Raw genomic sequence first — 13,494 nt, 5'->3', positions numbered from 1 at the left:
CGCCGCGGACACAAAGAGTGCGGGCGATTCTGCGAGACTGATTTATGACGTTTTACAGCCCTATAAAAGCTGTAGCGACGAGGCAAGCGCTCCTACCACCGCTGGCAGATTTAGTCTAATAAATAAAACATAAACAGTTAACTTTATGTGTCACTTTTATTGTTATCAAGTAAAATATAGCCGAGCCCCGGCAAGCTATGATTTTAAACTATAATTGTTATCAAGTACAACAAGGGGACCCGGCTCCCTCCCTGGGCTTTCCCTTCTGCAACTGCCGCCCCCCCCCCCCACTGAGTTATGGATGATCAGTTAATTGGAATTGGTGGTATGATGTGGCCACCCTAGCTGAGGGAGGGGGGCTGGGAAAGCAGCCTTTCCCTGCCCCTCCCTCCTCTATGGTCCTGCCACCCCCCACATCATGGTATTCCTGTGGGTGGGTGGCAGAGGGAGAGTACGGGTGGGAATGGGCTGGAGAACCCCCAAGACCTGCCCTACCTCCCCAGCTTGGTGACCCCATCCCTCCTTTTTGGAAGGCAGCCTATAGCTGGCCCTTAGGAAATATGTGTTTACATGTGAACACACGTGTTACATGGATACAGTCCCTGGCCGGAAGCAAGCAGGCTCTACACAGATAGGCCTCCCTTTTAGCTAGGTCTTCTCTCTGTGGGGATGGGGAAGGAAGAATTCCCAGGACCCTGACTGGGCACCATCATGGGACCCTGACCTCTTCCTCAAAAAGCTCTCCTTTTGCCAGAGGTCCTTAGGGGCCAGTCTGGAGGTAGTTGTCAGAAAACAGAAGGCCCAGCAGCGTGGAGAGTGGAAACAGGAGCCAGCAGTAGAAGAGATCTTTTGCTCTAGGTCTGGGACAGGGAGGGTCAGTGGGTAGTAGGGGAGGGCAAGGCTTCTGAACTCTGCTTTTGCCAACCACTTCCTGTCTCTCTTCAGCGGTGGGGCTCAACCCCAAGACCTCCAGAAATGACGTCAGAATCATTTGCATCCTGGCTGCCTCTACCTGCCTGGTCCAGCTGGGGACCCTGCCTCGCCGTCCCCGTGGCCAGAGGGTTGGGTGAGTGTGTAGGGGGGAGGGTGGCTGGACTTTGGGATCCTTGGATCCGTGGCACCCCAGGCTCTCCAGCCTCCTCGGCTTAGCCTGGGCCCCTCCCCATTCAACCTCCAATCCAGTCCTCATTCAACTTCCTCTTCCTGCGAAAGAGGGGCGCTGCCTGGTGACCTACACAGATTGAAACACGATCGCCATGAATGGAGACCGCTGGAAAAGCACTGGAGCAGAGGCCCACTGGGCCAACTGGAGGAGAAGACCCTGGGCGGGGGCTGAAGCACAGCCTTCCGGCAGCCCCCAAATGCCCAGGCTTTGGAGAGGAGCTGGAAGCTTCCCAACCCCTTTTGCAGGGGTCAGTTGTATGTCTGGCGGGGCATGCGCTAGGGGGGCACCCCAGCCCCTACCAGCTATCACCCCATCACCCCCCCCCACAAGCAGCAGCACCACCACACACACAAAAAATTGGATACATTTTGAATAAAGCGATTCGGTTCCTTATCCGGGGACTGGGTTGCTCCGTGTGATTGGCCGGCGGAGTCACATGGTGAAAGTAACTTTACAGGGTCGCTAGCTAGTAGGACGGCTTTATGGAGCAGAAAAATGACAAAGCGAGAAAAATTATTTTCCACTCCAGAAATTAATGATCTTGAGCTCGTATTTGATGGACTCTAACTACATCGATCCGAAATTTCCTCCATGCGAAGAATATTCGCAAAATAGCTACATCCCTGAACACAGTCCGGAATATTACGGCCGGACCAGGGAATCGGGATTCCAGCATCACCACCAGGAGCTGTACCCACCACCGCCTCCGCGCCCTAGCTACCCTGAGCGCCAGTATAGCTGCACCAGTCTCCAGGGGCCGGGCAATTCGCTAGGCCACAGGCCGGCCCAGGCGGGCCACCATCACCCCGAGAAATCGCAGCCGCTATGCGAGCTGGCGCCTCTCTCAGGCGCCTCCGCCTCCCCGTCCCCAGCCCTGCCAGCCTGCAGCCAGCCAGCCCCCGACCATCCCTCCAGCGCCGCCAGCAAGCAGCCCATAGTCTACCCATGGATGAAAAAAATTCACGTTAGCACGGGTAGGCAACTTTGCTTTTTGCTCCCCCCTCCCTTCCCTCTTTCCCGGCGCTCCCCACCCTCCCTGGCCCCCTCCGGCCCCCGTCCTCCTTTCTCTCCTTCCCCCTCTCTCTCCAGGAGCGACTCTGGGTTAGCACAATTGAACTGGATTTACGAGCGAGAATGGGTAATTACATCCCCCATAAATTTTATGGCTTAGCTACTCTGGGCAGTCCGAGCCATGTACTAGGATCTGTTATGTATGTGTGAAAACTATGCTCGCTTTCTAAGGGCGCATAAATAATTCAGTGTCGTTACAATGAGGATTCCCCTCTTATTACACTACAAAGTCTCTAGCTTCCTTCAACTTCTTTATAACCCATTTAGCTTGATGACTTTATTTCCACCACTCCCTCCTCCTGTTCCTCAAAGCTGAGGATGGGGTGAGGGTGGGGGGCAGCAAGCCTCACTTGCCTCTGAACCCCACTATTTGCTTTTCCCCTCCCCCGCCCCCTCAGTGAACCCCAATTATAACGGAGGGGAGCCCAAGCGCTCGAGGACAGCCTACAACCGGCAGCAAGTCCTGGAATTAGAGAAAGAGTTTCATTACAACTGCTACCTGACCGGAAGGATCGAGATCGTCCACTCGCTGTGCCTCTCTGAGAGGCAGATCAAAATCTGGTTCCAAAACCGTCGCATGAAATGGAAGAAGGACCACCGATTCCCCAACACCAAAGTCAGGTCAGCGCCCCCGGCACCCTCTCCGCAGCCACCCCGGGCACTTCTGAAGACCACTCCCAGAGCGCCACGCCGCAGGAGCAGCAACGGGCAGAGGACATTACCAGGTTATAAAACATAACACACACCCCTGCCCCCACCCCATGCCCCCATCCTCCCCTCACACACAAATTGACTCTTATTTATAGAATTTAATATATATATATATATATATATATATATATATATATATATATATATATATATATTGGTTCTTTTCTTTCTCCCACCTCCTCCCTTGTCAATTCAAACAGACAAAACAGATAAACAAACAAGCCCCCTGCCCTTCTCTCCCTTCCACTGTTTAGGACCCTTTTAAGCATGTGATGTTGTCTTAGCATGGTACCTGCTGGGGTTTTTTTTAAAGGTCATTTGGGGGGTTATTTATTTTTTAAGAAAAAAAGCTGCAAAAATATATATTGCAAGGTGCGATGGTCTGGTTTGGGTGAATTTCAGGGGAAATGAGGAAAAGAAAAAAGGAAAGGGAGATTTTTAAGCCAATTCTCATCCTTCTTCTCCTCCTCCTTCCCCCCTCTTTCCTTAGGCCTTTTGCATTGAAAATGCACCAGGGGAGGTTAGTGAGGGGGAAGTCATTTTAAGGAGAACAAAGCTATGAAGTTCTTTTGTATTATTGTGGGGGGGGTGGGAGGAGGGGGGAGGACAGCAGACAAAGCTAAATGCATCTGGAGAGCCTCTCAGAGCTGTTCAGTTTGAGGAGCCAAAAGAAAATCAAAATGAACTTTCAGTTCAAAGAGGCAGTCTATAGGTAGAATCTCCCCCCACCCCCATCGTGGTTATTGTGTTTTTGGACTGAATTTACTTGATTATTGTAAAACTTGCAATAAAGAATTTTAGTGTTGATGTGAAATGCCCCATGATCAATAATAAACCAGTGGATGTGAATTAGTTTTACGTCAATGTCTGTTGGTTTCTTTTTATCCCCCTCCTACTGGCCTGGTAACATCCCACCTTTTCTATAGTTGCTTAAGTTTACTCTAAGCAAACACACAAACCTTAACTCTCAACTCCAGTTTCCAATGTCCTTAGAAGAATCAGGTTGGGGTTGGGGTTAAGGGATATGGGAGATTGTGACTGATTTCTCCTGTCCCTTCTTTTTGAATCTTCAGAGAAGCCAAACTTGGGTGTGCTTACAGTGGAGCTATGGAAAATTACACAGAGGAATTGTGAGTAAAATACAGCCTCAGTAACATAACAAGGCTACAATCAACTTAATGAGAGCCTGTCTCAAAATATAAAATAAAAAAGAATGTGGATGTATCTCAGTGGTATGCACCTCTGGGTTCAATACCTAGCAGCAAACCATACAAAATCAAGCAAATATCTCATAATTAATCGGGATTCAAGGTTACACAAATATGTAAAAATGTTGGTGGCAATATAAATTTAATAAATATATTTTTATAAAAGTGTTGAGGTTCTTTAAAAGCCCAAAATAAAAATGCCACATAATCCACTAGTAATAATTTGGGGTAGCAATGCAAAATTGTACATGCCTGTACACCCAGTAGCTTAGGAGAATAAGAGTTAGAAAACTAGGGATTTATTCTCAAGTTAAAGACCAGCCTCAAGAACTTGGCAGGGTCCTAAGAAACTCAGTAAAACTCTCTCTCAAAAATAAATAAATAAAGTGTTGGAGACTGGGTATATAGCACACTGCTAAAGTGCCCTAGGGTTAATCTCCAGTATTTAAATAAATAAAAATAAATAAATAATAATTGTCGGTAAAAAAATGCTGTATTTTACTCACAATTCTTCTGTGTAATTTTCCATAGCTTCTAGAATTTCAGGCATATGCCACCACACATGACAATTTTAGATTTTTATAATAGCCATTCCAACAGCACTGCATAGGCTGAATAAAATCTATTTGATTAATGCATTGAATCCCTGAGGCAAGTTTATGTGAAGTAGCCAGTGTAGGAGTGTTGTGTAAAGATTAGCAAGGATTGTGGAATGTGATAGACATTATAATCTAAATTACATAATATGGGGCTGGGGATGTGGCTCAAGTGGTAGTGCACTTGCCTGGCATGCGTGCGGCTGGAGGTCTATCCTCAGCACCACATACAAAAAAAAAGGTATGTCCACAGAACACTAAAAAATAAAAAAATTAGAATTCTCTCTCTCTCTTTCTCTCTCTCTCTCTCTCTCTAAAAAAATAAAGTGCATATATGAAGACATGAATTGGTGTGAACATACTTTATATACAAACAGAGGTATAAAAAATTGTTCTATATATGTAATAAGAGTTGTGATACATTCCACTGTCATGTATTTAAAAAATAAAACAACAAAAAATCTTTTTATGTGTTGCTGAGAATCAAACTCAGTGCTATGCACATTCTAGCAAAGTAGTCTACAACTGAGACACAACTCCAGCCCATGTACCCAGCTTTTTATACTCTCTTTGTTGTAATCAGAAACAACTTTAAAAATTAAAATTGCATTTATATCACTTTTCCTAGTATGGTAATGTATTACTAACTAAACTTATTCTTAGTATTTTTTTAAAATAATCTAATGGATGACTGTTATTTTTTCCAGGGATTATTTTATCACTTATTTAGGCCTTGGTGAAGGATCCTTTTTTTCAGAATATAGATTTCTTCTATTATCAAATGGGTCCATGCTAACTATGTTGAAAATAATGATTCTAAAACTTCACACAATCCTCACATTTCCAAGATTATAGGGGAAAGGGAAAGACAATATTCACAACCAAGAAACCATTTCCCATGGAAGCATCGAATCAGTGTCTAACCTGGAGTGTAATCTAGATTTTTCAGTGGTAAGGTTGTTTAAGAACAATAACCATAGGTTTTTGGGATCCTCTTAAGTACACTGAATGGCTTTAAATCACTTACTCTTCTTCAAAATAAAATTTCTGCTACCTACTTAAAAAATAAAGCACTATGATTGAGAACGGTGAATGAGAATTAAGTTCTTTGGAGGTACTAAGGTTGATGTTTAATTTTAGTTTATAAATAGTCAAATAAGAAGGGCCTTCAAGTTGTCTCAACTTTTCCAACACATGATATTGAATATTTAGATGAACTTTCATGGAATAATGAAAATGCATTTCAGGGAAGTGATATCACAGAAATTTTCAGGGTAGAATCTTGGAAATGTGGGAAAAATATATTAATATACATGTGCATTTCTACAGAAAAAAATAAGTACATGGGTATGAGGGAAAATTCAGTGTGCCACATGCATTGTAGGTTGAAGGTAATGATAAAGGAGTAACTGTGGAGATCCAGAACTCTATAATCCTGGGAGACATTAATAGAAATTTAGAAGAAGAAAATATAGTTAAATCCCTTTAGATTTACCTCTGTTCTCTGTTCCTCCTATGAATTTGATTCTGTCAAATGAGATTATGTGGGTATGGTACTCTCGGAATTTATGTTTTCTTTTTTTTTTTTTTTCTTTTTTTTTTTTAGAATTTTGTCAGCTATGTCATGTAAAGCCCTGTCTTAATCTCACTTTGCGGGATCTTTTACATCCTGTTTTAAACTGCAGAGCAGAGACTCACCTCACTCATTCTGTTGAATGAATTGACTTTTTTCAATCTTTGCAAACAATGGTTGGAATAACAAGCATATTGGAGTGTCTTTCATATCCTATAATATGGTTGTCAGACCCTGTGGGTTAAAGGGTAGTTACTTGCTCTGTTTGAGAAATCTTCCCTATGAGAATGGCTTATCTATATATTTTGTTTTTGAAGCCCCATAAACACAGAAGAGAAGCATTTATGGTCACAAACAAAGGAATGCCAGAAGCCATTAGATATGAGAAAATACAAAAATAAATAAAATCTTCTCTTAGAGCTTTTAGAGGTAAAAAGTTTATTTCTGTTTTGTGTAAGAAAGCTAAAATTTCTCTTTGGCCTGACAATATTTTGATGTTTTAAACTTGCTTGTAATTTTTACCTGTGTTTTGACTTCACCTATGCCTGGCTATCCCTTACCAGATAACAACACTCTCTAAAACCTTACTGGTGCCTCATAAATTCTGGCTCCTGCTGACCTAATAACAATTCTCTCTAAAGCTCAGTGGCAACTTATAAATTCTAATGTCTGCAGCTGAATTTATTTTCCACCTTGAAATGTTAGTGACGTAGATCCTTAACCTGCTATTTGCCTTTGTATTATGATTGTCAAAATCTTGTTAGCTGTAAGTACCTTAGACACCCACCTCCTTTGTAACATTTTGTCCTGTAAAAATGTTTTCCTGAAGATCAGGGGGATGATCTCTAGCATGAAATCTTGTGAGAGTCCTGGCCAACTTTTGTGTACATAATACAATCTTGATTTAATTTGATCTAAAATTTGAGTTGGTGGTCTTTTGTGTTTTGGATTGACATTAACCTTTTTTTTTTTAACGTCACTGTAAATAAAACCAAAGAACACTACAAAACTCCTGTAAATGAGCCAGGTGGATAAAAATCGTCTCTTTACTGAAAGCACAGTATTCATGATAGAAATTATTTATGCTTAAAAATTAAAAGATATCTCAAATATCAAGTGAGTTTAGGAGTTCAAAATTTTTTTCTTTAAGAATATAGGTAGTAAAATAGGACAAAAGAGAAAATGTGAAACATAAATATATTAAGTAATATACAAAAAATCAAAATATCTATTACAAAAAATCATATCTACAGAAATGGTTCAAAAGAAGCAGTCTTTTTGTCAGGAATAAACATTTGGACAGGAATGGAAGTTTTGGTTCTCTTTTAAAGTAGTTTTACTCCTAGTGAATAATCTTTACACTATTTCTGCATTTTACTGGTTGGAATTAATTATAATTCATATATCTGCAAAAAAGGTACTGAATGCAGAAAAATATTATTGCTCATGTTTAAATCACCTCCATTATTTGATCTTTCCCTTTTAAAACCAAAAATCTGCATAAAACCATCTCTTAATAAATATCTCTATCTCTGTACATTAGCAGCAACTGAGTTATAAAATTTGCTATGATCACTTGTCTCTTCATGTACTTAAAGACTATGAATTTGCTACTTAGCACTTAGGTATAATTCTCTATGATGTTCTCTAGTTATTTATGTCTCTTTGCCAAGTTTTATACCAACCTCTTAGTATGTGCCTTAATTAATCTGGGTAGCAATGTAGGATTTGTATCTTATTTGTGACACTTTGTTCCCTGAACTGTGTCTAAAGGGAAATATGTACAAAATGATTATTCAGGAAAAAAATCTAATATTATATTTAATTTTATATTTATTTATATATTTATGTGTGTGTATATATATATATATATATATATATATATATATATATATATATTATTTAGAAACATCCTTTGGTTTAAACTACAGTGATACTAGTGTATTTTAGCTTGAATTGGTTGTGAGAATCAAACTAACAAGACTTTTATCTGTGTTGGTTGGTGATTTCTGCAACCTCAGGAACCTAGTGAATATTAGCAGAAATAAATAAGTAACTCTTTAGTTAGAGGCAGAACCACCAAACTAGATGATGTTTTGCTTCTGTTTTCTATCTTGATTATTAGAAACATAACTTTAAATTTACATGAAACACTATTGGAATTCTGTTATGTTAGTTCTTCTAAAAAAATCAATAAAACTGAAAAATAATGCAGGAAAGAAAATAATTAATTTCAAACAATTCATTTCTTAAAATAAATATTTTCTTCAAATCAACAAAAATTCTGAAAAGTTAGAAAAGTTAAAAGCTTTAGAAATATCCTAAGGCAATTTCTCTTTTGCTTAGAACAGTAGACTATATCTCCAACTCACTCTTCTCTAGAATTGGACTGTGTGCAAATATGAAAAAAAAAAGTGCTAAGATGCCCCAAATGGCTTATAAGTTTTAAAATCCTGAAAGGAGCTCAAATCTGCCATTTTTCTACTTTACAAAATACAAAATCTTAAATGTTCTGTTGGTTGGGTTATTTCCCGCTAATGGGAAAACAACCTTGCCTTAAAATAATAGCAGCCTGAGACTCTGGGGTACATTTCTCAGTTTAAAAAAACAAAACGAAAAAAAAAAAAAAACAGTACTCAACTACCTGAAATTCTAGCCCTTATTCATGCATGGATTGAATAATATTCCCTGTCACTCAGAAAAAGGGCTCACTTCTCTCAGATTCAATGTTCATGATCTGAAGCCCCTTCCAATCAAAAGCATTTTGTGGGAACTGTCCAATCGTGTGTCATCAGGGAGGAGGAGGGTGGGCTTTCACTTCTTATCTCCTGAGTCCTCCATTTTTGCCATCTGTAGTCTCACACTTCAGAGTCACATGTTGTTCTGCTGTGCAGGAACTGAGGATTCCAAGCAGCCCTACTCCTGAGAACCAAGAAATGGTGAGTGTGCATTGGCCTAGCAAGGGAGGCTGGGGGAGGAAGACTATTGGAACCACAAGAGTGGCTGTATTGAAAACAGGAACTAGCACATTGGGACTCTGGGCAGTCTCTAGAGTCTGCAGGCTTAAGTGCTCCACTTGGCCACGATGTCCTCAGTCCTACTGGCCAACCAGGTGGGTAACATGTCAGTGGCAGAAACTCTTTGCTGCCTTCCATATGCTCAAAGAGCATCCTCAGAATCTACATAAAATACTATGTGGCAGGTGTGTTCCTGCAGCCCAGTGTCTTACCAGATGCTGGAGATTGACAGGTGGAATAATTATCAAAAACAAATCTCCAAAGTTCATTTTCCTGCAGGAAAGGAGCTGTCATTTTTGGGTACCTAAATTCCTTTTTTAGCTAGCTAATTTTCATTTTGACATTCTTTTATTTTTACTTTCTTCATTACTATTATTTTGTTAAAGTTAGGCGAACTCAGGGAATCTGTACTATTTAGCCATATCCTTGGTAGTGGAGCCAGATTTACAGATAGGTGGTTAGTGTAGTTAGGTAAATTGGGTCTAATATCCAGTAAAATCAAGAATAAACACCATATTGAGGATGGAGTCCAGGATAAGGGAAATTGAAAATGTCCCCAAGGCCCTGAGCCCATCCCAAGGAAATTTTAATGAAGCAACTCACAGCAAACATGGATATGCTAATTCAAAAGCCTTTCCTGCCCAGATTACTTCATCAGCCCACCTGTCCTCCACACTTTGGGCCTTCCCACCTATATTCCAACACTGCAAGAAAACAGAACAAAGGACAGCAATGTGACAGGAATGCAGGATAGCTGAAGGAAGACCTTAGCTATAGAAAAGCTAAAAAGACCTTAGTTTTAAAAAAAATCCCTTTCATGGATTTTACCTCTTTGGTCCCCTTTTTCTTCTGGGGAAATGTCTTTTCTACTGTCCTTTAATAAAGCTTATACTTTCCACTCTAAACGTGCCTTGGCGCACTTCTCTGGTGTTATACTTTAGCACTGGGGAAGCAAGGACTCTTCACCAGTAAACAGCCCTAACAGGTTTAAATTTATTTTGAGAAAGGTCCTAGCTAAGTTTCTGAGATTATTTTCATTATGATTTTATTTATCTAGAATTTGCTATTGCAACAAAGCATAGTGTACTTACATACATATGTATTCATATGGGAATCTTATTTATATTGTGATTCTTTATTATTGAAATATTATATTTTCACAATGTATATGAACAGTAGGCAATGATAAGTTCTTTTTTTGCTTTTATAATTGAAAAGGTTTTTGGCTAAAGTTACATATAGCTTTGTAGATGAATTTAAAAAATTTATGCTTTGGTTTCTTACTTCATTTAAAGTAAAGCTTGATGATTTTTTTTATTATTACATTATTGTTGTATTTAATAGTCAGGTTTATTTTGACATAACCATAAAATATGAAATATTATTTGCTCCCCTTCAGTATCCAGTAGTTCCCCTTTCCCTATTCAACAAGTTTCTTCTATTGTATATTTATTTATAGTTTTTTTTTTAAATTATTGTTTCATAGAATACACATAAAAGTAGACTTCACTGTGATATATTCATATTTATACCTAGCAGTTTTGGTGAGATATATTGTCAGTTAATTTGGGGGGAAATGATCACCTTTGTAATGACGAGTTTTATTATTTACATGGGATGTATAATTCAGTCTTTTATGTGCTTTTTGTGACTTTTATTTTCTCATAAGTTCTACATATTTTGTTTCTAAAAATGTACACATGTGAAATACCACTTGCATAAGGCACCTATGTAAAATTTATACATAATGTTTTATGCTCTTTTTAAACTGGATATATTATGAAATGTGACTGGCCCCAGTGACCAATTTTCCTACAGATTATTATTTATCTCTTCCAAGACGTATATTGTATTGAGCCATGCCCTTGGGCTTCAAGTGTTTGGATGAGTACCATTGCATACTTACATGTTAACATGATCACATATGCTCTAATTTCAGTAAGTTTCTGTGATGGGGAATATCATGTATATTCAAGAGCAAAATAGTTACCACAAATAGATACTAATTTAAACTCCTTTTGAGTTAATGATTATTAATTTGTTTTAAATGTTCATCAGTATTACTTAATTTTTCCCATGATGGGTTTTTATTTTTTTATTTCTTAAATTTCTAAATATTTTGAATTTTTACAGTTAATAAACATGTCTCATGTATAAATTTGAAGTTCAGACTTCTGTGTTTTATATAGTTTTGGCTTAAAAGATGAGAAAAGGATCCAAAATGCAGCTAGAGATTGATTTCAAAAAAAAAGAAAAAGGTTTAAATTATTTTTCAAAATTGACTTTTTTTCTTTACTCATCATTTATTTTAGGTTTCTTGTATGATTTTAAGTGTAGGTTATTTAAAGTGGATTCTAGGGCTTATCTTTGTTAATTACTACAGAAAAAATAAATTAAAAAAAATTCTCTACACTATGGCTGCAGAAAAATGAATAAATTTCTTTAAAATCATATGGTAATAAAATTGTTAAATGACATACTTACTAAACATCCACTGCTTAAAAAAATTTTTTTCTGTAATATTTTTGGCAGTGAATCATGAATTCTATTATCTGGATTTTGGGATTTAATATAAAATCATATGGAATAAAATTTGGCCAATCCTAGAAATATTCATACATAATTCGTTGTTTACTTAATGACATGTTGTGGAGATAGCAACTAATGAACATATTTATTTTTAGAAATAGTTACTTTTTTGTGTTTCAGTTTCTAGAAAGCCTTTTAGATTTATTTCCTTCCTGAGTCACTCAGGGCCACTATTTTTTTTTTTAATTTTGTAATCTCCAGGCATTTACCCTTCTAAGAAATCTGCCGTGTGAGCTCTATTTCTGAAGAGTTTCTTAACATGAAAGAAAAAAAAGTCTTTACGTTTCCCCTGAAATGTATTCTCAATGCACTCTCTTCGAAATGGAGAGAAAATAATATTTCCCCAGACTGACATCCCTGTGTCAGGAGCTAACAATACATTGATGGTCTTTGAAGAAATTTCATACAGTTCTGTCTCTGGGTAGTTTTCTGTGGGCTGCTGAATTGCCATACTTTAGTATCCAGATACCCATGTTTTTTCATCTGTACAATAGGAACAATTTTAGAGGGCACAGATGAATAATGCTCTTCATGAGTCTATGAATACCTGTATGTTCTGTAGTGCACAGCTGACAAAGCCCCTGGAATACACTGTGCAGATTCTATTTGGTTAACCATTATCTCCCACTCACATGAATTTTCTTTCAAAAGCTTGTAAAAACCTTTTCACTTTAGGCATCCATGTCATCCACATTCCCAAGTATAAAAGTTTGAATCTTTTCTGAATTCCAGGTTTCATTTCTCTTGTGGTTCAATGTGGTACAAATAACTATATTGTTTTTCTTTCTTTTACACTGTGTTTCTAATAAAAATGTTCTCTCCTCCAAACCTATATTTCCCATGTGCAGCTATGTTTAGAAAATGACACAGATAATTTATTTGATGTTTTATAAAGGAGAGTTGAGAATAATTGTTGCTCTTGTTTCCCTTCCTTAGAAACTGAACCAGAACTGTTCTTGGTCCTTAAAAGGGAGGACCATAACCAATCAGATATATAAAAAAAATGTTGATTGATTGTATATTCTCTTCTAAGAACTCTCTGTTCTGATCCTTGGCCCATTACTTGATTGGGTTATTATTATTATTATCATCATCATCATCATCATAAACATCACTATTATTATTATTTATTTAGTTTTTTTGAGTTCTTTATGTACCCTAGAGATTGGTGTTCTATCTGATATGTGAGGGGTAATGTATTCCTCCTAAAATGTAGGCTCTGTCTTCACCTCACAGATTGTTGCTTTTGCTGAGAATAAACTTTTTAGTTTGATTCTATCCCATTTATTGATTATTTGTTTTAATTCTTGTGCTTTCAGTGTCTTATTAAAGAAATTGGGGCCTAATCCCACATGATGAAGATTAGAGCCTCTATTTTATTTCATTGGACACAGAGTATCTGGTTTAATTCCTAGGATCTTGATACAATTGGAGTTGAGTTTTGTGCATGGTGAGAGATAGTGGTTTGTTGAAGAGGCTATTTTTTCTCCAGTGCATGTTTGACACATTTGTCTAATATATAATAATTATAATTTTGTGGGTTAGTCTCTGTGACCTCGATTCT

At 38.1% G+C, this 13,494-nt stretch overlaps 1 protein-coding gene across 1 annotated transcript; it reads left to right on the top strand.

The window, feature by feature from the left end:
- The first annotated feature begins 955 nt into the window (after positions 1-955).
- On the top strand, positions 956-3,056 carry Hoxc4 (homeobox C4). Its single transcript, XM_077108525.1, is given in 4 exon segments — positions 956-1,066; positions 1,213-2,139; positions 2,635-2,868; positions 2,871-3,056. Coding segments are annotated over 3 exon segments (771 nt in total). The 5' UTR covers positions 956-1,066; positions 1,213-1,700; the 3' UTR covers positions 2,969-3,056.
- Positions 3,057-13,494: the final 10,438 nt, after the last annotated feature.

Source organism: Callospermophilus lateralis, unplaced genomic scaffold, assembly GCF_048772815.1.
Source record: "Callospermophilus lateralis isolate mCalLat2 unplaced genomic scaffold, mCalLat2.hap1 Scaffold_86, whole genome shotgun sequence".
Classification (NCBI taxonomy): domain Eukaryota; kingdom Metazoa; phylum Chordata; class Mammalia; order Rodentia; family Sciuridae; genus Callospermophilus; species Callospermophilus lateralis.
This window is presented reverse-complemented; position numbering and strand designations above follow the sequence as displayed.